The following is a 22,439-nucleotide window of genomic DNA, read 5'->3' on the forward strand; positions in this document are numbered from 1 at the left end:
AAAAACCTCTTAATTACGAGGATATTTCTCCAACCTTCTCTGCAGTGCTGGGAAGAAATAAGAAACAGACCAGATGTCTGACTATGGAAAATTCTGGAAAAGGGGGCTGGCTACATATGTGGGGTTCTGACTGACCAACATAGAGCAGTTAAAGGTCATCTGATAGTAATTCCTTAGAACTTAAAATTGTCACAAATTATCATTTAGAAACCAATAATGTAAACCTCATAACTTCAAATAATTCAGTCCTTCTTTGCTTTCGCTACTGAAAAACAGTGCTAAATTTGTGTCCTAATTTTAGCAACAGTACAGGATCATCACTAACATTACTACATTACTAACTTTATTCCATGTTTAGTTTAGCATGTCTTTGTTCACTGATTTTCTTTGGTAAATTTGTAATCATTTCTGGAAAACATATACATATATAATAGAAAAAAAGATTTTGGGTAATAAGGAAACATTTAAGATTTATTTTTCAATAATGCTTATTGAATTTTTTTCTTATTATAATTATAACATGTTATAGGGTCACTGCACTAACCATTCTTTTACGTAGGACACTCTTCTAGTAAACTGCATGGCATATCTCCTTTAAGTCTTGCTGAGATGTAACTTTTTCTGTTGAATAATTTAAAATTAATCATCCTTCTTTAAAACTGCAACCTAATCATGACACTGCTATAATCCCAATTCCCTATGATGTGTTAGTACTTATCATTTTACACAGCACTTGTACCACCTTCTAATGTGCTATCTCATTTAATTATTTATTTTGCTTAGTGTTTATTTGCGTTTTCTCTTTGATAGAATATAAGGTCCACAAGGCAGGGATCTTTGTTATTTACTAATATATTCCAAGTATCTAATAGCACTTGGTCTAGAGCAAGAAGACAACCATATGACACTATTCTAAGAGCTTTATATGCATTATTTAAAATTTAATTATCACAAGTCCTCTATGTGGGAGTATTATCATTGACTATATCCTACAGAAAGAAACTAAGCTACAAAATGGGTAAGTAACTCACAAAGGTCATATAAGCTAAGAAAGCAGTGAAACAAGGATTTAAATTCAGGTTATTAACTATTATTGTCTCCACCAATAGAGACAGGTTGTGCAAAAGCAATTAAGACAATAATAGAACAGGTACAGAAAAATGTCTACAGTAAGTAGGAAGTGAAAAGCAAATATATATATATATATATATATATTTCCAAACATATATGAAATTTGCTTATGATATGTCTGCTAAATCCAAGGAATAGCACTTAAAGCCATTATTTACTTACAAGATATCAACTAAATATTGATTACCCCTTTCTGAAGCTCATGAATATTTATAAGTCAAAACTTCTTTTTAAAGAAATAAGGCTTCAGACAACCATACTTATCAAATCTCCTAATACAGGTGCATGTATTAAATCTTCCCAACAGTTAATTTATCTTCTTTGTCTTCTCACTTCATTTAAGCTGCTACTGAGTAGAAGATAACAGCTTCATCAATTCCCAGTTAAGTATTTCTTTATATTTTCTCAGTTAAGGACTGCCATATCACATGCTATTTGTAACTAAGCAAAGTCACTTAAAGAAATATCAATCTTATTAGAAGGAGATTTTAGACATCACTGCTTAGCAAACATGCAACCTAAAAAAGGATATATAGCAGCCCTAACAGATGGAGATTGTAAGGGCCAGAGTTTCCCTTTCCAACAATTTTTCAAAGTTTTTCATTCTGTTATGAGCACTGATTGTGAAAATACTCTATGCTATTTAATAAGTAATGAGAAAGCATACATGAATATCTTACTAAAATTCGTGGAAGCAATGTCTTCTTATTCTTTTGGCAATAAATATTCCTTTAGTAACACAAGTTATGCCATGATTAATAGATACATTATAGGAAACTAAAATAATCAGAACATAGAAAGAAATCATACCTTCTATCAATAGCTCTTGTCCATGACTGCCAAGAAGTGTACGAGATAGGAATGGGGCAAAGTCTACAAAAATTTCTCGAAGAAGAGGAGCAACTTTTTCTAAAGCTCTTTCAAGTTTTGCAGTGATGCTGTTGAAATTAAGACATAAAGACTAGTAAATAAGGTTCAATATAAAACGTCAAATAAACTTTACTTCTAAATTAAAACCTTTAAAAAAGTCACAAAAGTCCAATTCTAACCCACTAAACAGTAACAGCTTCAAGTAGAAGGCACAATGTGGAGTTTTACATTAGTCACAAAGCTACTCAAAAGGCCACAGCTGTATCAGAACGATTACACTGTGAAAAGGAACCATGTCCTGCCACCCACAAGACACAGACAACTGGCCATAACTGGAGGAGCTGCAAGAAAAGAAGCTGCTATAGGTCTTCTTTGTCTATCCTCCTTTTCACAAAAAAATAACTGTTCCGAATACCTACTATATGAGTCACTGTGAAAGTTACAAAGTATAAATTCTTGTTCTCAAGAGTTCCCTGAAAAGCTGGACAAATAAGGGAATAACTGGAATTCTGTATGACTGAGCTGAATTGCTTTGCCAAAGTAGGCAATTTCTATATCATAAGCCCACTCACTTTTTATTTACCAACCATTACATCATTATTAATATTGTTGAATATTAAATTTCAAGTTACATGGCCTTATATAAGCACTCTGATATTCTTGAAAGCACCTCGAGTAGGATATGCAAAAATAAAAACATGGATAAAGAAAATAATTCTGCTGAAAAAATAAATTCTGCTCAATAACTCTGCTCAAATAAATAATTTGGTTATATCTAAATCTCTCTCTTAGAAGTAAGTACTTTAGAGTAAGAGTGCTTGGATTGGAAGGTTGACTCCATGTATGCTACCCAGGTAACCCTGAGATATCAAGCTTTCTACATCTGCAAAATGAATATGATAACTCTACTTACCCAATGAGAGTTAATGAGTTAAGGCATGTGAAGTGCACAAAAAAGAACCTGACATACAGTGAGAGGTCAACAATGATATAGCTCTTCTAACTGTTACTTGGAATAAAGCACACCTATACTTACTCACACAAAACGTGACTCATATATTTGAACCAAAACAAAATCAATATAGTAACCTTAGATAAGCACACACTCTTCTACATGGATGACATGTACAGTAAGGAATTAAACAATACTTCACAATAATAAGAGTTCTTCCACAGTGCTAAGTAATATTTTTGTTATATATGAGGAAAAAATTAATCACAAAAAAATGTGCAGCATATGATTAACATTTAAAACAAAACTATTTTTTAAGTGAATAAAGAGGAATTATGGAATAATATAGGATAACAATAATAATAATAATATCCTATATAAAATAGGATAACATAGAATTATATAATAAAGGATACTTTCTTTCCTAACTTGAAATCAGCATGATCTGAACTCTCTGTGTACACAAAGCCTCACCATTAGCACTGCAATTTAACTTTGCCTCCTCTTATATGGGTCAACAGCTTTACATAAATAAGAACTCAGGTTTAATAACTTAAAGAGAATATCCTGGAGGAACATCTTTAGGCAAGAAAAAAGGAAATGGTGGGGCTTTGCTAAAGATAAAGAGCTTTCAATATTTGCCCCTACTCTGTTACTCCAGGAGCAAATACCTACATTAGGGCAAGGGTTCTCAATTTCTCAATTTTTATTTAGTGTATTGCAGAAACATCACTAAGAATGGAAGTCGTCCTTCTTTAAAAAAAAAAGAAAGGAAAAAAAGCACAGAAAGAAATGAAAGATACTGAATATTATCTTCAAAGAATTAAAAGAAAATAGTCGCCAACCTAGAATCTGTTCTGGTTCAAAATATCTTTCAAAAATAGAGGTGAATTTCAAATATTTCTAGTTAAAAAAAAAAAACTGAAAGAATTCATGAGTGGTAGGCCTACATTAAATGAAACAAAAGGAGTATTCTACAGGAAGAAAGAAAATGATAGCACACAGAAGTCAGACATTCAAAAAAAATGATGAGCAAAAACATAAACATAAACATTTGGGTAAATATAAATACATGTTGACCAATAAGACAGTAAGTGTATTCTCTTGAGGCATTTAAAATTTAACATGCACACACAGAGGCATATATATGTATAAATGTGGTTACAAAATTTGGACTAAATGAAGTTAAGCTATACTGAGGTCCATGCATTGCCTGGGAAGGGGACTTAGATAATCAAGAATTAATGTTCCAATCTGGAGGATGAGCACTTAAAACATTGTTTCTCAAAGTGTATTCTCAGAGTCAGCAGCACCAAGATCACTTAGCGTAATGGATAATTTTATGTGTCACCTTGACTGGACAACAGGGTGGCCAGATGTTTGACTAAATATTATTCTGGGTAAGGTCTGTTAGAGTATTTCTGGATTAGATGACAATTTGAATGGGTATACTGAGTAAAGCAGATTGTCCTCCCTAATATGCCTGTGCCTCATTCATTCAATTGAATATGTAAATAGAACAAAAGGCTGGATAAGAGGAAACCCCCTTCTACCTGATAGCTTGTCTTTGCTGGCCTTCAGACTCAACTGAAACATCAACTCTTCTGGGGTTTTGAGCCTCTCAGCTTTCAGACTGGAACTTAGACTATCAGGCCTTTAGACTTGAATTAGAACTACATATTGGCTCAGCAATGTGTTTTAATCAGCCTCCTATCTAACTGTTGCATACTGATGCTTAAGATCCATTGCACTAAGCAAAAGAAATAAGGTATAAACTCAACCTACAGTTTCTTGTTACTTCTCTATAGTGAACATTTCTTAATGACAATATGAATAAAACTGATTAATCACTGTCAAGACTTGGAAGGAAGGAAAGCAGAAAGCAAACTCATAATAAATATTAAGAATAAAAAGGAAGGACTTCCCTACAGACTACATGAATGTTAAAATAATAACAACAGAATATTGTGAACTATAGTATAACAATAGAATCTACCAAAAGTCACACAAGACAAAAATAGAAAATCTGGGGATAACTGTAAAAATTTAATTTATAAACTTTTCCTCAAAAGGAAATCTAGAATCAGACATCTTTGTTTGTGAACTCTACCAAATATTTTAGGAATAAAAAAAACAAACAAAACAAGACAAATTAAAAAAAAATCATATGCAACCTCTTCAAAAGAAAACAGCCTAGATGCCCATCAGCAGACGAATGGATAAGGAAGCTGTGGTACATATACACCATGGAATATTACTCAGCCATTAAAAAGAATTCATTTGAATCAGTTCTAATGAGATGGATGAAACTGGAGCCCATTATACAGAGTGAAGTAAGCCAGAAAGATAAAGAACATTGCAGCATACTAACACATATATATGGAATTTAGAAAGATGGTAATGATAACCCTATATGCAAAACAGAAAAAGAGACACAGATGTACAGAATAGACTTTTGGAGTGGGAAAAGGCGAGGGTGGGATGTTTCAAGAGAACAGCATGTATATTATCTATAGTGAAACAGATCACCAGCCCAGGTGGGATGCATGAGACAAGTGCTCGGGCCTGGTGCACGGGAAGACCCAGAGGAATCGGGTGGAGAGGGAGGTGGGAGGGGGGATCAGGATGGGGAATACATGTAACTCCATGGCTGATTCATGTCAGTGTATGACAAAACCCACTGCAATGTTGTGAAGTAATTAGCCTCCAACTAATAAAAATAAATGAAAAAAAAAAAGAAAACAGCTGTATATAACATAAAAGATTGGGTTTCTTTTAGGAAGTAAAGGTTTGTTTAACATTTTTTAAATTAAAAGTCATTATAATAGACCACATTAACAGAAAAAGGAGGAAAATCACATGGTCAACTCTATTACTCCCTTCCAAAAAGAGAAAACATGTAACACTAATAGTGATGGTAACTCAGTAATTATAAACACGAGAATTATTACACTTGATTAAAAGTTTCTTTAGTAAATAGGAAACATCATTATTAATGATGACATATTCAAAACTTTTCATTTGAGGTGAATAAAAGAATGCCTGTTCTAGTCACTTCTATAGAAAACTGTACTGGAGGTACTAGGTGATACTAAAAATAAGGAAAAAGAAATAAAAATGTGTAAGGATTTGTGTAATGGGGAATAAAACTGTCAATATTCAAAGATCAAATGACTGTACATATATGCTTATTTAGAGATAATAATGGATAAGCTAGAAAAAAAATGAAGGTTTCATGATATTAACCTAATATATTGAAACAAATTATATATACTGGAAAACAGTTAAAATGAAATTTACACAATAAACAAATTTACATTATTCCACTTTTCACCTTAAAGGGGTTAAAGCAGTCTACAATTACCTCCCATGCTAACAACTAGAAAATTTTACAAAATGCAGAGAACAACTATTTTCATACAAAATGCAGGTTATGAGACCATAAATCCTGAGGAAAAAGAAACAAATGACATGAGTCCCACCATCACTCAGATTTTCTACATGGAGGTATTTCAACAAGACTAAACCTGTAGTTCAAGGACAACAGAATATACAGGACATAGCACCCACGAGGAAGGTGTCATGGAGAGAACAGTAATCTTTGGCTGAATAACAGTCTCTGTGTGTGATGTCTGAAAGCTCCCAACATTAGAAGAGAACAACTTAGAAAGAACAATTATGGAAGAGTCATAGCAGACATCTGCATCCCACACAGGGCCTAGAGACTTCGGTAGGCACACTGAGCATTTTGGAGAAATCCAGCATACTTTCTAAGTGTGGCAAAATTAGTCCAAGGATAAAGGCCATCCTAGATATGGAAGGACAGTTTTTTGAACAAACAGTGCAACACAAACTGGACAACTGGACATAGATCTCACCTCTTACATAAAAATCAGCTCAAAATGGGACCCCGACTTAAAACTAGAACTGTTACTTAAACCACAGAGCTTTATAGAATCTTTGGGAAAAAATCTCGCGACTTCAGGTGAGATGAAGATTTCTTAGACAGGACACCATGATAAACTAGATTATAATAAAAATTCAGTTTTCCTCTGCTACAAAGAACATAAAAATAAGCTATAGTCTGAGAGCAAATACTTGGAAACAACATTTCTGAAAATGGACTTGTACTAAGAATACTGAATGCACAAGACTCAAAAGCAAAAAAGCAATCTAATTATAAAATGGGCAAAAGACATAAACAGACATTTCACTGAAAAGGACATACCAATAGCAAATAAGCACACAAAAATATGTTCAGAATCATCCATTAGGAAAATTAAAATTAAGACCACAATGAGATATCCCTATATACCTACCAAAATGGCCTACAGAAAAAAAAAAAAAAAAGACAAAACCAAATGCTGATAAAAATGAGGAGAAACTGGACTATTCATACATTGCTTGTGGGAGTTTTTTAATAAACCTGAATAGGTACTTACCATATTAGCCCAGTAACCTCACTCTTGGGCACTAATCCCAGAGAAATGAAAACATATGTTCACATAAAAATAAAAAGGTTTATTGTAGCCCTTTTTTTGGTACTAGCTCAAAACTGGAAAAAAAACCCAAATGTTCTTTAGAGGATGAATGGTTAAACCGACTGTCATACATCCATATCATGAAATATTACTCATAAATTCAAAAGAAACAACCCATTAAAATACAATGACACCTGCATGGCTCTCATGACATTACACTGAAAAAGGTCAATCTTTAAATTCATTTTGGAAACACTTATGAGTCAAAGAAGAAATCATAGAGAAACTCAGAAAAAATACTGAATGAAAATTAAAACAACATTAAATTTGTAAATATAGCTAAAACAATGCCTAGTGGAAGTGTTATGGCTTTAAATCCTTATAATAGAAAAGAAGAAATCTAAAACTAAAGAACTAAGCAAGGGTTTGGCAAGTATTTTCTACAGAGGGTAAGATACAAAATATTTTAAGATTTTAGGCAATGTTATCTCTGTTGCAACTATTTGACTCTGCCATTGTACTGTGAAAGCAGTCACAGGCAATAAATAAACAAATGATGCTACTGTATTCCAATAAAAGTATATAAAAGATATTATGACAGGCAGATTTGGGCCCTGGGTGGTAGTTTATAGACTCCTGATCTACCATGCACCTTAAGACTCTAGAAAAACAAAATTAAGCAAACCTGAAATAACTAAAAGGAAATTTTAAAAAAGTAGAATATGATGTAATTAAAACAGAAAAAGAAGTAATGAATCAAATACCTACTTTCTGGAGGGAAATTACAGCATTGAAAAAATCAATGGTACTCTACTAATGCTGAAATAGAAAAGGCATAAAATATTAATAACAAATTCAAAGATGAATGAGGAAACATCATTAGAAAGTTCCTACAAGTATTTCAAAATAATAAAATTATGAAAAACTTTATGACAATAAATCTAACAAAGATAAAATGGTCACAAATGACCAAAACTGATGCAAAATGAAAATAGAAAAATCTGAATAGTCATCTAACCACTGAAAGAGTTTAATCTGTAAAACATCCTCAGTAAAAAAAAAAAAAAAAAAATTCCAGAGATTGCTTCACTGGTGAAATCTCAAACATCTAATAATAAATAACATTACAGCTACAAGGAGTTGCAAAGACAAGATGGTCGATCTGAATGCAGAGTTCCAAAGGATAGCAAGGAGAGAAAAGAAAGCCTTCTTAAGTGATCAATGCAAAGAAAGAAGAAAACAATAGGATGGGAAAGACTAGTGATCGCCAAGAAAATTAGAGATACCAAGGGAACATTTCATGTAAAGATGAGTACAATAAAGGACAGAAATGGTATGGAGCTAACAGAAGCAGAAGATTTTAAGAAGAGGTGGCAAGAATATACAGAAGAACTATACCAAAAAGATCTTCATGACCCAGATAACCACACTGGTGTGATCACTCACCTAGAGCTAGACATTCTGAAATGTGAAGTCAAGTGGGCCTTAGGAAGCATCACTACAAACAAAGCTCATGGAGGTGATGGAATTCCAGCTGAGTTATTTTAAATTCTAAAAGATGACGCTGTGAAAGTGCTGCACGTAATATGCCAGCAAATTTGGAAAACTCAGCAGTAGCCACAGGACTGGAAAAGGTCAAACCATTCCAATACCAAAGAAAGGCAATGTCAAAGAATGCTCAAACTACCCCACAATTGTACTCATCTCACATGCCAACAAAGTAATGCTCCAAATTCTTCAAGCTAGGCTGCAACAGTATGTGAACCAAGAACTTCCAGATGTTCAGCTGTATTTAGAAAAGGCAGAGGAACCAGAGATCAAATAGCTAACATCCTTTGAATCAGAGAAAAAGCTAGGGAATTTAAGAAAAATATCTACTTCTGCTTCATCAACTATGCTAAAGCCTTTGACTGTGTGGATCACAACAAACTGTGGAAAATTCTTTAAGAGATGGGAATACAAGACTACCTTACCTGCCTCCTGAGAAATCTGTATGTATGCACGGCACGAAGCAATAGTTAGAACCAGACATGGAACAATGGGCTGGTTCCAAATCAGGAAAGGAGTATGTCAAGGCTGTATATTGTCACCCTGCTTATTTAACTTAAATGCAGACTACATCATGTGAAATGCCAGGCTGTATGAAGCACAAGCTGGAATCAAGATTGCCGGGAGAAATATCAATGACCTCAGATATGCAGATGACACCACCCTTATGGCAGAAAGTGAAGAGGAGCTAAAGAACTTCTTGATGAAAGTAAAAGAAGAGAGAGAAAAACCTGGTTTAGAACTCAACATTCAAAAAACTAAGATCATGGCATCTGGTCCCATCACTTCATGGTAAATAGATGGGGAAACAATGGAAACAGTGAGAGACTTCATTTTCTTGGGCTTCAAAATCACTACAGATGGTGACTGTAGCCGTGATATTAAAAGACACTTGCCCCTTGAAAGTAAAGCTTTGACCAACCTAGACAGCATATTAAAAAGCAGAGACATTACTTTGCCAACAAAGTTCCATCTAGTCAATTGGAAATTTGTTCTTTTAAACTAAAGAAATGGAAGGAAAAGAAGCTACTTATAGTTTGTAAATAACAACACTAAAAGAGATCTATAGATGATATATAACGCTATTTGCCATGGATCTATACATTCCATTCCTTATTAAAATTCCAGCAAACTGATTTTAATATGGATATTATCAGTTCAGTTGCTCAGTTGTATCTGACTCTGCGACCCCAGTTCAAAAGCATCAATTCTTCTGCGCTCAGCTTTCTTTATAATCCAACTCTCACATCCATACATGACCACTGGAAAAACCATAGCCTTGACTAGATGGACCTTTGTTGGCAAAGTAATGTCTGTGCTTTTTAATATGCTATCTAGGTTGGTCATAGCTTTCCTTCCAAGGAATAAGTGTCTTTTAATTTCATGGCTGCAATCACCATCTGCAGTGATTATGGAGCCCAGAAAAATAAAGTCAGCCACTGTTTCCCCATCTATTTGCCATGAAGTGATATTGATATACTGAATCTAAAATTTAAATGGAAATGCACAGCATCAACAGTAGTCTAGCCTTCCTTGGAATAAAAAGGACAGGATGGGAAAACAATATTTACTCAGATACTTATCTTTCTTAAACCTAAAGCTAATTATGATAGCATGTCACAAGGAATGACAAACAAACTTGGTAGAATGGAATGCCAAAGCAGAATCCATTACATAGGAACACGATTTATGACAAAAGTGGCATAGCAAAGGAGATAGGAGAGTTTCTCAAATAAATGGTCCTGGGTCATCTTAACATCCATATCACTTCTGCTTCATAAAATTCACAAAACTCAGTTCCAGATGAACTATGCATCTCAATATAAAAAGCAAAAATAAAGCAGCCAGAGGATGAGTTGGGGAAAATTCAGGCAAAGATCTCATCTACAACACAGAAAGTATGAAAACCCAAAAAACTTGATAAATTGAGTTTCATAAAATTTACAGCCTCTTTTGATGAAAACAGATTCCACAGATGATATGAAAAGCCACAGAATGGGAGAAGGTATATACATAAAACATATAACCATCAAAGGGTTCATTTTCAAAATGCATAAGGAGAAAAGCCTTTACAAATTAAGGAGAAGACAACTCAATGTTTTAAAATGAGTAAGAGATTTTAACAGAGAAATCACAAAAGAGGAAAACCAAAGGACCAATAAATATTGGTCCCTTTGTCCATGCGAAAAAGTCCAATCAAGGAATTTACAGTTAAGAATTCTTAAGAATGTTTAAGTATGTAATTAGTTGTTTTGATATTTTAGATAGTTATTACATAACTATCTAAGATAGTTAAGAATTACATAAGATATTACAATATATGATATTACATAAGCTTTTATAATATATAAGAAGATGCCCGACCTCATTAAGTACCAGAAAAATACAAACAGAAAATACAATGGAATGCCACCGACTCAATGAACATGAATTTGAACAAACTCCAGGAGACAGCAGAGGACAAAGGAGCCTGGTGAACTGTAGTCTAAGAGTCAGACACAACTTACTGACTGAACAACCACCACCACTATACTTCCACCAAAATGGCTAAAATGGAAAAATGACAATAAGTAAGTATTGTCACAGATGTAACAAATTAGGCACTCTTGTAAGGTGCTAATTGAGTTTAGTAAACTTGCATCAACCACTCTGGAAAACATTTGGCTTTATCAGGTAAAACTGAACATACACATATGAATCAGCAATTCCACTCAGTTATTTACCCAACATATGCATACAAACGTGTAGTATACCTAATGTACAAACACCATTGTTATGTAAAAAAGTAGCATTACTTGTTAATAGTGCAAACCTGGAAAATTCCAAATGCCCATCATCAGTAAAACAGATTAATAAATTGTAGTATACACCACTAAGGAATAAACATGAACAAAACTATTGCTACATGCAATACAGATAAAATCTCAGAAACATAATGCTGAACAGAAGCCAGAGACAAAAAGAACCCATACTGCGCAATTCCATTCATATAAAATTCAAAAAAGACAAAATTAATCCAGTTTTAAGTCAGTGATGGATTTGAAGAAGAGCAAGAACAGAGTCAGAAAAAGGCACACAAGATGGGGGCTTTGAGCTACTTGTAATACTCTGTTTCCTTGCCTTGAGTGGTGGTGACACAACACCATTCTTTCATTGAGCTTTTATATTCTGTATTTGTGTGATACTTCAGTTAAGAACATGAATAAATGTGTGTGTGTGTGTGTGCAATTTAACACCAAGCATGTGGGCCAATCTCTTCTAGGAACGTTCTTTGATGTATGCATGCTAAGTTGCTTCAGTTGTGTCCGACTCTTTGCAACTCCATGGACTGTAGCCCACCAGGCTCCTCTGTCCATGAGATTCTCCAGGCCAGAATACTGGGGTGGGTTGCCATTTTCTCCCCCAGGGGATCTTCCCAACCCAGGGATCAAACCTGAGTCTCCCGTGGCTCCTGCATTGCAGGTGATTCTTTACCACTGAGCCACCAGGGAAGCCCATGGTGTTTGATATGTTACTACAAATCATTTTTATCTATTTATCAAGATACAAAAGATAATGTTTGGTGGTTCTACCTCCAGTTATATATGTTACATATAACTCTATTCTGAAAGTCTATATTTTAAATTCACCACCCCACCAAAGATGTCCAATTTTATCATGGTGCCACATCTGCATGTTTCTACCTTACATGAAACTGTAACAAGTGCTACATAACAGTGGATTATAAATTCAGAAAAGAGATCTTGAAAACCATTCAAGACTTTTCAGGTTAGACTCTGAAATATAATACATGATTTTTACATAATGAATAACTATCTAAACTATCAAAACAATGAAATACATACTTAAACATTCTTAAGAATTCTTAACTGTATCTTTAAACTTAGTGAATACTATGTTTCACTCTTTTTGAGCTGCAAGGAATGGAGTGAAATGAGTGAAAAGAAACAATTAGTTATGTATACCTCATGTTTTCAGCTGAATCTTCTGGCATCGGAGCAACGGTTTGCACAGCTGGAAGGTTTTTGCTGGTAGCACCATTCACAAAACTAGAAGACGAGGAAGAAGACGAAGACCCCGAATCCACAGCACCTGTTCCCAAAATAATAGTTTTTAGCCTTGAATACAAACTTATTGAACAAAATAATTTTCATTACATCATTACTGAGTTTGGAAAAAAAAATTCATCTGAATTTCAAAATAGAATTAGGCCATTAAAAAAATCATTTGGCCAAAGGTACATTAATAACTATAATTATTAAAAATAGCTATTGCATTGAAACAGTTTATTTACTTATATTATGCTAACAAAACTACAGATTACAAATGGGGCATAAATAAAAGACATCAACAAATGAAAACAATTTTAGATAAAATGAGGCTGATAAAACAAAGCAAATTTAGATGTGAAAATATTATCTGCTTTTTTATTGCTATGTTGTTATACTTTTAGTTTTTCATCATTTAAGATATAATTAGCAATAAACTGTCTCAACATAAATTTGTGGCCCTGCAGCATCAATGCTTATTTTAATAATATGATAGCTTAAGAAGGGCTATAATAAGTATATTTATAACCAATTTTAAAATAATGAGTTTCCTCAACGATATGAAGATGCCATTTTAGAACAGATTTTCCTATACTACACCATATAAGTATATTAAATAGCTGTGGAGTTGAGGGACATCTAGTGTTCCTAAATGTTACCTTATCTTTATTGTATCTTACACAAATACACATAAACTTGGATTTCACAACAACACTTACACAGTATGTTTATGCCAAAATTTAAACTAGTTTTGGGTCCAGTTTAGATGCTGACCCTCAGTTTATTTGTGTGTGTGTTTTTGTGTATCTGTACATAGTATTTCTAAGGAGGATATTCATTGCCTACATTTTTATTGTAATATATGTTTTATACTATCACTAGACCTCGGGCTACCATCACTTTCTAAATCTATTATTAATTCATAGAATAGAAATTCAAGGAAAATATCATACCTTGTTTCAAATAAAGATAAAAAAGAAATTATTTGCTTTTTACTCTTAAAAGTAAGAATTTAGTCCATAAACACCAAATGCAGATTTTTTTTTTCCTACTACATTGGCTTTTTTAAAAGTTATTAACACTTTTCTGAGTTTACATTTTGGTAAAAGGAAAACATTTTTATTCCTTCTTCTAGAAAGCAGAATGAGTATAAAAAATAAGACTATAAACTAGATAGGAAAAAAAACTTTATATAAGAAGTCTTCAAACAAGTCAGATATAAATACTTGTTTTAATGTGTATAAATCAAAAATGTTTTGTTCTTTAACACAATGCCATTAATAATGTTTATTTGCTAACATAAATACGCTTCATAGAGTACATTCTACTTACTACAACCCCATAAATGTGCTGTTCATGATGTGTCAGGACTCAGGTGGTATGATAAACAAGATAAATACAGAAAGCACAAAGAGCTATGAAATTAATAAAAATGGGAATAATCTAAGTAATGATAATAGATGGAAAAGTTCAAGGCTATACAGTTTGGAGAAGAGAAGGCTACTATAGTCAGGGAAGGAAAGTCAGGGATCATCTTGCGTTGTGTAAATACCTAAAATGGAATCACAAAGATTTGGGTAAGGATTTATTTAGCTAATAATCAACAGGAACATTTCTGGAAATTTACAAAAAAAGAAAAGAGTTATTTTAGGCAGGCTTTTAAAATCTGTAGTGATTTGGAATTTTTCTGTTTCTAGAATTTTTAGGAAAATGTTGGACAATGAATGGATATAATTGTAATCTAAGTATATAAATTAATACAATGTCAAACAATGGTTCTTATTCACATGCACTTTTTGTTAAGTTGAGGCTCTTGCATATCGTCAAGGTTCTTAGGGGAGCTTTGTGAAAAGTATATATTAGGTTTCAACCAGAAAATGTCACTAAATCCATTTGCTGGCACTAATATATATAATATATTTTGATATTCCTGATACAGTTTACTAATTTTTACATATCAAATGTCAGTGTTCAAATTATCTTTTGGCTTTGCTCCCCAAATATCATTCTGTTTCGGCACTCTGAGTTCACTATGAAAGTAAACAGCATCTTGTTTTGAGAAGACTCAAAACAAAACCCATAGTGTTCTCAAAAGGGTCTAAAAAGTTTACCCTAGAATTACAAAATCTGAAAACATGAAGAATAATCTTCTTAAAGATTAAGATAATCTTAAAATGATCACAGTATTTTAATTTTTAAGATCAAATAAGCAGAAAAAATGAAGATACAGAAAACAGAAAGAAAAAGATGAAGTATCACAAAAATAGATAAGGACAATACCTGTTGTATTAATCATACTTTTTGGTGTAGCTCCAGTGGCAGCGAATATATTGGAGGTGCTGCCTGCTGGCAGTCCACTTCCAGCAGCTGTGGCTCCTACAGTGGTCACAGCTAAGCTGCCCGGGGGTGGCTTCTTAACAGGGACCACAACACTCCTGCAAAGCAGTGATGAAAACAACACAATGGCTAAGATGCATTCTAATCTTGCATTGGCAGATACATGTAATCAACATCAAATTATCTTTTAGAAAACATTTTTTTGATGTGGACCATTTTTAAAGTCTTTACTGAATGTGTTACAATATTCCTTCTGTTTTACATTTTGGTTTATGAGATCTTAGCTCCCTGAACAGGGATTGAACCTGCACCCCCTGCATTTGAAGGTGAAGTCTCAATCACTGGACCACCAGGGAAGTCCTATCATCAAATTTTCTCCTCTTTCTTTTTCCTTTTTCTGACTGCAACTTCATTGGTGAAAAGAATATAGACATTAAGGATATACTGTAAAGTGTTAACTATTATCATTTATTTGGCAAATATTTACATAGAATGTAGAATCTGGACACCTTTTTTAAAGATGACATGTGGTCTATAATCACAACCCTGGGAAAATGTCAAAAAGGTGTGCTCTAGTTAGAATATTTTTCATATATGCACATAGGGATTTTTTGTAAATATACACATACAAAGTGTCCATCGTATCTCTATTACATTCTAAATGTGGAAAATAGTCATAAAAACATTTGAAAGGCAAATTCTGAACTTTTTCACAGTAGAACTAAATATTAAGGCAAGGAATACGGAATAACAAAGTGGTTCAGTGGTAAGGAGTCTGCCTGCAATCCAGGCGACATGGGTTTTATCCCTGAGTTGGGAAGATCCCCTGGAGAAGGAAAAATACTCCCGTATTTTTGCCTGAGAAACCCCAAGGACAGAGGAGACCGTAAGGTTACTCATGAGGTCCCAAAAGAGTCAGATACAACTTAAGAGACTAAACAACAACAAACAATACAATTAAACTTTATTTCCGTGAATAAAATTGAGTTGTTTTCCATAATAGGGATGCTATTATAATGAAAGAGAAATGAGAGGATACACCGGACATTTGGTAAAAGATCTCTTTAGATTTCAAACATTGACTTTGTGAGCTTAGAAGTTGAAAATGTTCTCATGTTTCTTTAGCATATTTAAATGAATTTCATTAGAAAAAATTGTGAACTTAACATTTGTGTTAACATTAAATAATAAATAGATGTGAACAGTCAATTTAAAAGATAAAGAAACTATTTTTCTAACATAATAAATATATTTACTTTCTCTCAGTGCAGCTTCATCTTTCTCAAAGTTTACAGTACACCAACTCTATTTAATAAATCCTTTCAAGCATTACTCACTTATTTATCTTGAAAGTAGATGTATGAGGTATTTTAAGTTCAAATATAATGCTTGAAAACAAGTGAATGTCAGCAAAAATATATCCAATCTAAATTAGGTCTTTTTAAAGTACTGTCTTTGAGATGTTATTTTACTTTTTTGGCTGTACCAGGCCTTTAAATAAGAGGCATGAGGGCTCTCAGTTGTGGCATGCGGGATCTAGTTCTCTGACAAGGGATTGAACCCAGGCCTCCTACAAAGGGAGCATGGAGTCTTAACCACTGAACCATCAGGGAAGTCCCTAAAATAGACCTATTAAACTAGGTCTTTTAGATTGTAAAGAAAAATTTAATTTTCTCATTAAAAAGCTCTATTTAAAGGAAATTGTATCAATGACTCCTTGACAAGTCTATGGCTTAAACTTCTTTAATATCAATAATTTTTAAAAGAAAAATGACTTCATCAATGTAAAAAAATCTAAATTTATAAGGATTATCATTTTCAATTTCAGAGGCATTTAAAATATTTTTGTGACCATAGTAATTATAATGTTAGATAATTTTAACCTCTGCCCTACCAAATTCTTCCATTAGCTCTTTCTGGATACTTTTTTCTTTTCTCCTTAATGGATGGAGTCAATTCATTAGACTCAACCTTGTACTTTCAACCATCCTATTAAATTTCCAAAAACACACACTGTGCTTTCAATCCCTTCACTGACCATTCCTGATCGAATACTTTATTTCACTGAGAGGTGGTGTGACATTATGGAGAGTGTACAGGATGTGGAGGTAGAAGATTAAGGCTTGAGAACTAAATCACTTCAAGCCACGTGGTATTAAATTTCAGGTTTTCAGTAAAAATGGCAAGGCAAATGTGACTTATTTCACATATACCTGTATAAATTAAATGAGACTGTATTTTAAAGAACCATGTCAAATTAAGGGATGCCTTATAAATGTTAATAATTGTTACTACTTTCTAAAATGAAATAACTCTCTGCCTATAAGATAAGGTATTTATTTACAATGAAATACATAAAGATCAATAGAAAAGAAACCAAACTAACATTCTGGATTTATCATCAAAAATCTTCCCTAAACTTATAAACTATTTCATTGACTAGCTAGCAAGAAAACAAAATTAACAATTCTTGATTTGAAAAGAAGTAAAACTATCATTTTTTTCCCCTAAATCTCTCATTAGAATTCCTATGGATAAAATAAACTCAAACTGACTGATAGTGCTATGAGATGTATTTGTAAATGGTACAAAAAATATATATATATTGCCAAAAGTTTCCTGATTAATTGATCATTACCAACTTTGTACAAACTCTCTATAACAAGGCATCTTGTCAAGAACTGACGCTCTGAGATGTGTATTAAGAAAAATGAGTTATATGAATGAGGGAAAAGAGTTTCATCTCAACAACTTGCACTGATGGCTTGTAAATTAATGCAAACAACATTAAATGTCTTCCTACTAAAAGAAAACTTCTGAAAACATCTGATTTAATATTCAGTTCAGTTCAGTTGCATCCAACTCTTTGCGACCCCATGAATCGCAGCAGGCCAGGCCTCCATGTCCATCACCAACTCCCGGAGTTTACTCAAACTCATGCCCATCAAATCGGTGATGCCATCCAATCATCTCATCCTCTGTTGGCCCCTTCTCCTCTTGCCCCCAGTCCCTCCCAGCATCAGGGTCTTTTCCAATGAGTCAACTCTTCACATGAGGTGGCCAAAGTATTGGAGCTTCAGCTTCAGCATCAGTTCTTCCAATGAACACCCAGGACTGATCCCCTTTAGGATGGACTGGTTGGATCTCCTTGAAGTCCAAGGGACTCTCAAGAGTCTTCTCCAACATCACAGTTCAAAAGCATCAATTCTTCAGCGCTCAGCTTTCTTTACAGTCCAACTCTCACATCCATGACCACTGGAAAAACCACAGCCTTGACTAGACGGACCTTTGTTGGCAAAGTAATGTCTCTGCTTTTTAATATGCTATCTAGGTTGGTCATAACTTTCCTTCCAAGGAGTAAACATCTTTTAATTTCATGGCTGCAATCACCATCTGCAGTGATTTTGGAGCCCCCCAAAAATAAAGTCTGACACTGTTTCCACTGTCTCCCCATCTATTTCCCATGATTTAATATTAGCTGACATTAAAGCCTCTACACACTTCACGACAGCAAACTCAGCAGTATGGTAGTTACTACGACATGGGATATAAATAGAGTACACAGTGACTAGAAGCCCGGTTTTTAATGTCAGACAGATATGAGTTAGAATTCTACCTCTAAGGTATCAAGCAAGTAAATTCTCTAAGTCCCATTCTCCATACCTTTAAAATGAGACTCATAATAGTTTGCACCTCATAAAACTGTTACAAAGATAAAATGATATACTATTAATACGTATCAAATGCTTCGCATTTTACCTGGAACACTGTAAGTGGTCCAGAAAGCTTAGCTGTCATTAGTACTGCTATGGCTCTCAAATGACACCACTCTATGGCAGAGAGTGAAGAAGAACTAAAGAGTCTCTTGATGAAAGTAAAGAGGAGAGTGAAAAAGTTGGCTTAAAACTCAACATTAAGAAAACTAAGATCATGGCATCTGGTCCCATCACTTCATGGCAAATAGGTGGGGAAACAGTGGAAACAGTGAGAGACTTTATTTTTGGGGGCTCCAAAATCACTGCAGATGGTGACTGCAGACATGAAATTAAAAGATACTTGCTCCTTGGAAGAAAACCTAGACAGCATATTACAAAGCAGAGACATTACTTTGCCAACAAAGGTCCATTTAGTCAAAGCTATGGTTTTTCCAGTAATCATAAATGGATGTGAGAGACTATTAAGAAAGCTGAGTGCTGAAGAACTGATGCTTTTGAACTGTGGTGTTGGAGAAGACTCTTGAGAGTCCCTTGGACTGCAAGAAGATGCAACCAGTCCATCCTAAAGGAGATCAATCCTGAATATTCTTTGGAAGGACTGATGCTGAAGCTGAAACTCTGATACTTTGGCCACCTGATATGAAGAACTGACTCCTTTGAAAAGACCCTGATGCTGGGAAAGATTGAAGGTGGAAGAAGGGGGCACCAGAGGAGATGGTTGGATGGCATCACTGACGTGATGGACATGAGTCAACTCCAGGAGTTGGTGATGGACAGGGAAGCCTGGCGTGCTGTAGTCCACGGAGTTGGACACAACTGAGCTACTGAACTGAACTGATGGCTCTCAAAAGTGCTGATGCAATCTGGGTCTACCACAGCAACAGTATCTAGAGTGAAAGAAGCAATAATCCTGATATATTCTGTGCCTTTCAGACCTCATAAAATCCTATATGCAGTTTTAGACACCATATTTCAAGAATAACAACAAAAGCATCATGTTTATAAAAGAATAGTTAGAATGACAGTAGATCTAGAACACAGGTCGTGTCGGTCAAGAAAGACTGAGAGTCTAGAAAACTACAGTGAAAAGTCTTAAAGGTCTTAAAAAAAATCTTAAAAATCGCCATTAACTAGTTATGTGAATTTTATAAAAAGGATACTATTTTATCTGCACAACTAAAGAACTGTCTTAAGTGTAAAGTGAGATACTGAAGATAAGCAATGGCTTTTAAATAGTGACTTAATAAGACAAGACTTATAATTGCTCATGGATTTTAAAACAACTCCTTTCTTCTTTCCACTTGCTCCCTCTTTTTTTTTTTTCTTTCATTTATTTTTATTAGTTGGAGGCTAATTACTTTACTATATTGTAGTGGTTTTTGCCATACATTGACATGAATCAGCCATGGATTTACATGTGTTCCCCATCCCGATCCCCCCTCCCGCCTCCCTCCCCATCACTTTCTCCCTCTTTTCTGTAACACTTATTGAACACTGAAAGGTTAAGGGAATACAACTACACTGACAAGTCAGGGGATAGGTAAGACAAATTAAGACATAACCCATGCCTTAGAGATACTTGAAAAAAAAATGCAAGAGACAAATAAATCAACTGTTCAACATATTTCAGTAACCTCTGATTATAGTTAGGCACTGGAACTTTCAGAAACATAAAGGATGAACATTATCAGGGAAGAGTAAGCTGAATCAAAATGGATCAGTGGGAATAACCTAAGAAGAGAAAAGTTCAATAGCAAAAACTTCTTAAGGCAAAGAGAGCTGAAAAATCATAAAAGATTGAAGAACTATAAATAGATCATAGCTAGTGAAAGGTGAGGACTTTCTATTTCAAACTAACAAGTTCACCTTTTATTGTGTAATAACAAGATATTATTTAGAAATCTTCATGAGATTTACATTTAGGAAAAACATTTCTAGCATAAATGTGGAAGGTCCATTTGGCAGGGCCACACCTGGAAAACAGTGAGGCCAGCTGAAGATAACAGAAGGGACACACTTCAGAGATGCCAAGAGCCTAAAGTGAGGTAATAGCTTTGAAAAAGGGCATGCTGAATCTTTCCTATGTTGAGGTCTTTTAACCAAGTAAATAGTCATCTGCTACTTTTTGAAACTAATTATAAAGCCATCTCATTTATTCCAGGATTTTCATACTTTATGGGACTTTCTGGAAATAATGTATTATTTTCCATGTTGGGAAACTGAGTGCCAGAGAACCAAAGAGAATAGATAAGGGTCACACAACTAATCACAAAGAGACCCACTACTATGAGCTATTTCTCCTAATTTCTATATTATTACTCTTTTTCTAATAAGTTTTACTGACGTTAGACATTTATCTTAGAAGGAAAAAATTAAACTATGAAGAAAAAATAATTATTTCTGATTTTAAGGTGATATTACAATTTACTGAAGCTCATTAGAAATTGCAAGTCTATCATTTTCATGATTTATTAATTGCCACTCTGTAAAATATTTAGAATACCAATAGAAAAATAGGATGTATGATAAACAACTATTTCATTAATTAACCCTTTAAAGAGAGATGCCTTTTTCAACTCATTGAACTGTCTGTGGAAATGTCAGGAGAGAAAAAGGCAACAATATTGGGAAAATTAAGAATACAACCATGCTGGGTCAAAACTGCATCATCTGGCAGCTGGCCTTAAATACTATATCCAGGGCACTTGGAGCATAATAAAAGGTGGGATTTCAGTAGCTCAATATTGTTGAAAGTTTGAATTGTAATGGTTGGTAGAGTTTTAATCAATTTAGATTACATTTACCTGCTCATCCTTTAAGTGATATGATCAAAATACTTTCTTAACAAAACATTAGAAAACTATAAAAATAGAAGTTGAAGTACTCAGTAGTAATTATAAGTTTTTATATTCTTACTTAATTCTAAGCTTAAAGAAATCAATGTAGGAGGATTCCATCATTTCTACAAAAATTTTTTTTTAAATTTATCCTAAACTATCATTCTTAGCACTAATATTTTATGCACTGATGTTAAAAAAAAAAAAAAAACTATAGGGAAAATGTCTAGACAAAGCCAATACTTGAAGTTTAGTAATATGAAGGCTATCTATATTGCTTTTTAGTCATATAGTATTTACAAAATACTTTTTTTCCTCCAGAGATTTTCTTTTTCAGAGAATGAAACACTGGAAAGCAAGGATACTAAAAGTTTGAGGGGAAAAATATAAACTACTTCACTTGATCATATCAAACCCAGTAATTCAAACATAAGCAGGTCTTTAAAATCAAAAGGGATGAAGTATACACCATAAGATCATTGTCTGTTAGTCAGAGAAGCAACACAATTATAAGCTTT

The 22,439-nt window shown here is 33.8% G+C and overlaps 1 protein-coding gene across 10 annotated transcripts in view; it reads right to left on the reverse strand.

The window, feature by feature from the left end:
* NBEA (neurobeachin) overlaps positions 1 to 22,439 on the reverse strand; it is a 644,508-nt gene that overhangs the window by 365,937 nt on the left and 256,132 nt on the right. For 9 of the 10 annotated variants that reach the window (XM_043477413.1, XM_043477415.1, XM_043477416.1 and 6 more), the window contains 3 exons: positions 15,312 to 15,466; positions 12,948 to 13,074; positions 1,942 to 2,069 (listed from right to left, as the gene is read on the reverse strand). In XM_043477413.1, the coding sequence (XP_043333348.1) occupies positions 1,942 to 2,069; positions 12,948 to 13,074; positions 15,312 to 15,466 (410 nt within the window). The remainder of the gene's footprint in view (positions 1 to 1,941; positions 2,070 to 12,947; positions 13,075 to 15,311; positions 15,467 to 22,439) is intronic. The other variant, XM_043477410.1, reaches the window with a different exon arrangement.

Source organism: Cervus canadensis, chromosome 9 (genome assembly GCF_019320065.1).
Source record: "Cervus canadensis isolate Bull #8, Minnesota chromosome 9, ASM1932006v1, whole genome shotgun sequence".
Lineage (NCBI taxonomy): Eukaryota > Metazoa > Chordata > Mammalia > Artiodactyla > Cervidae > Cervus > Cervus canadensis.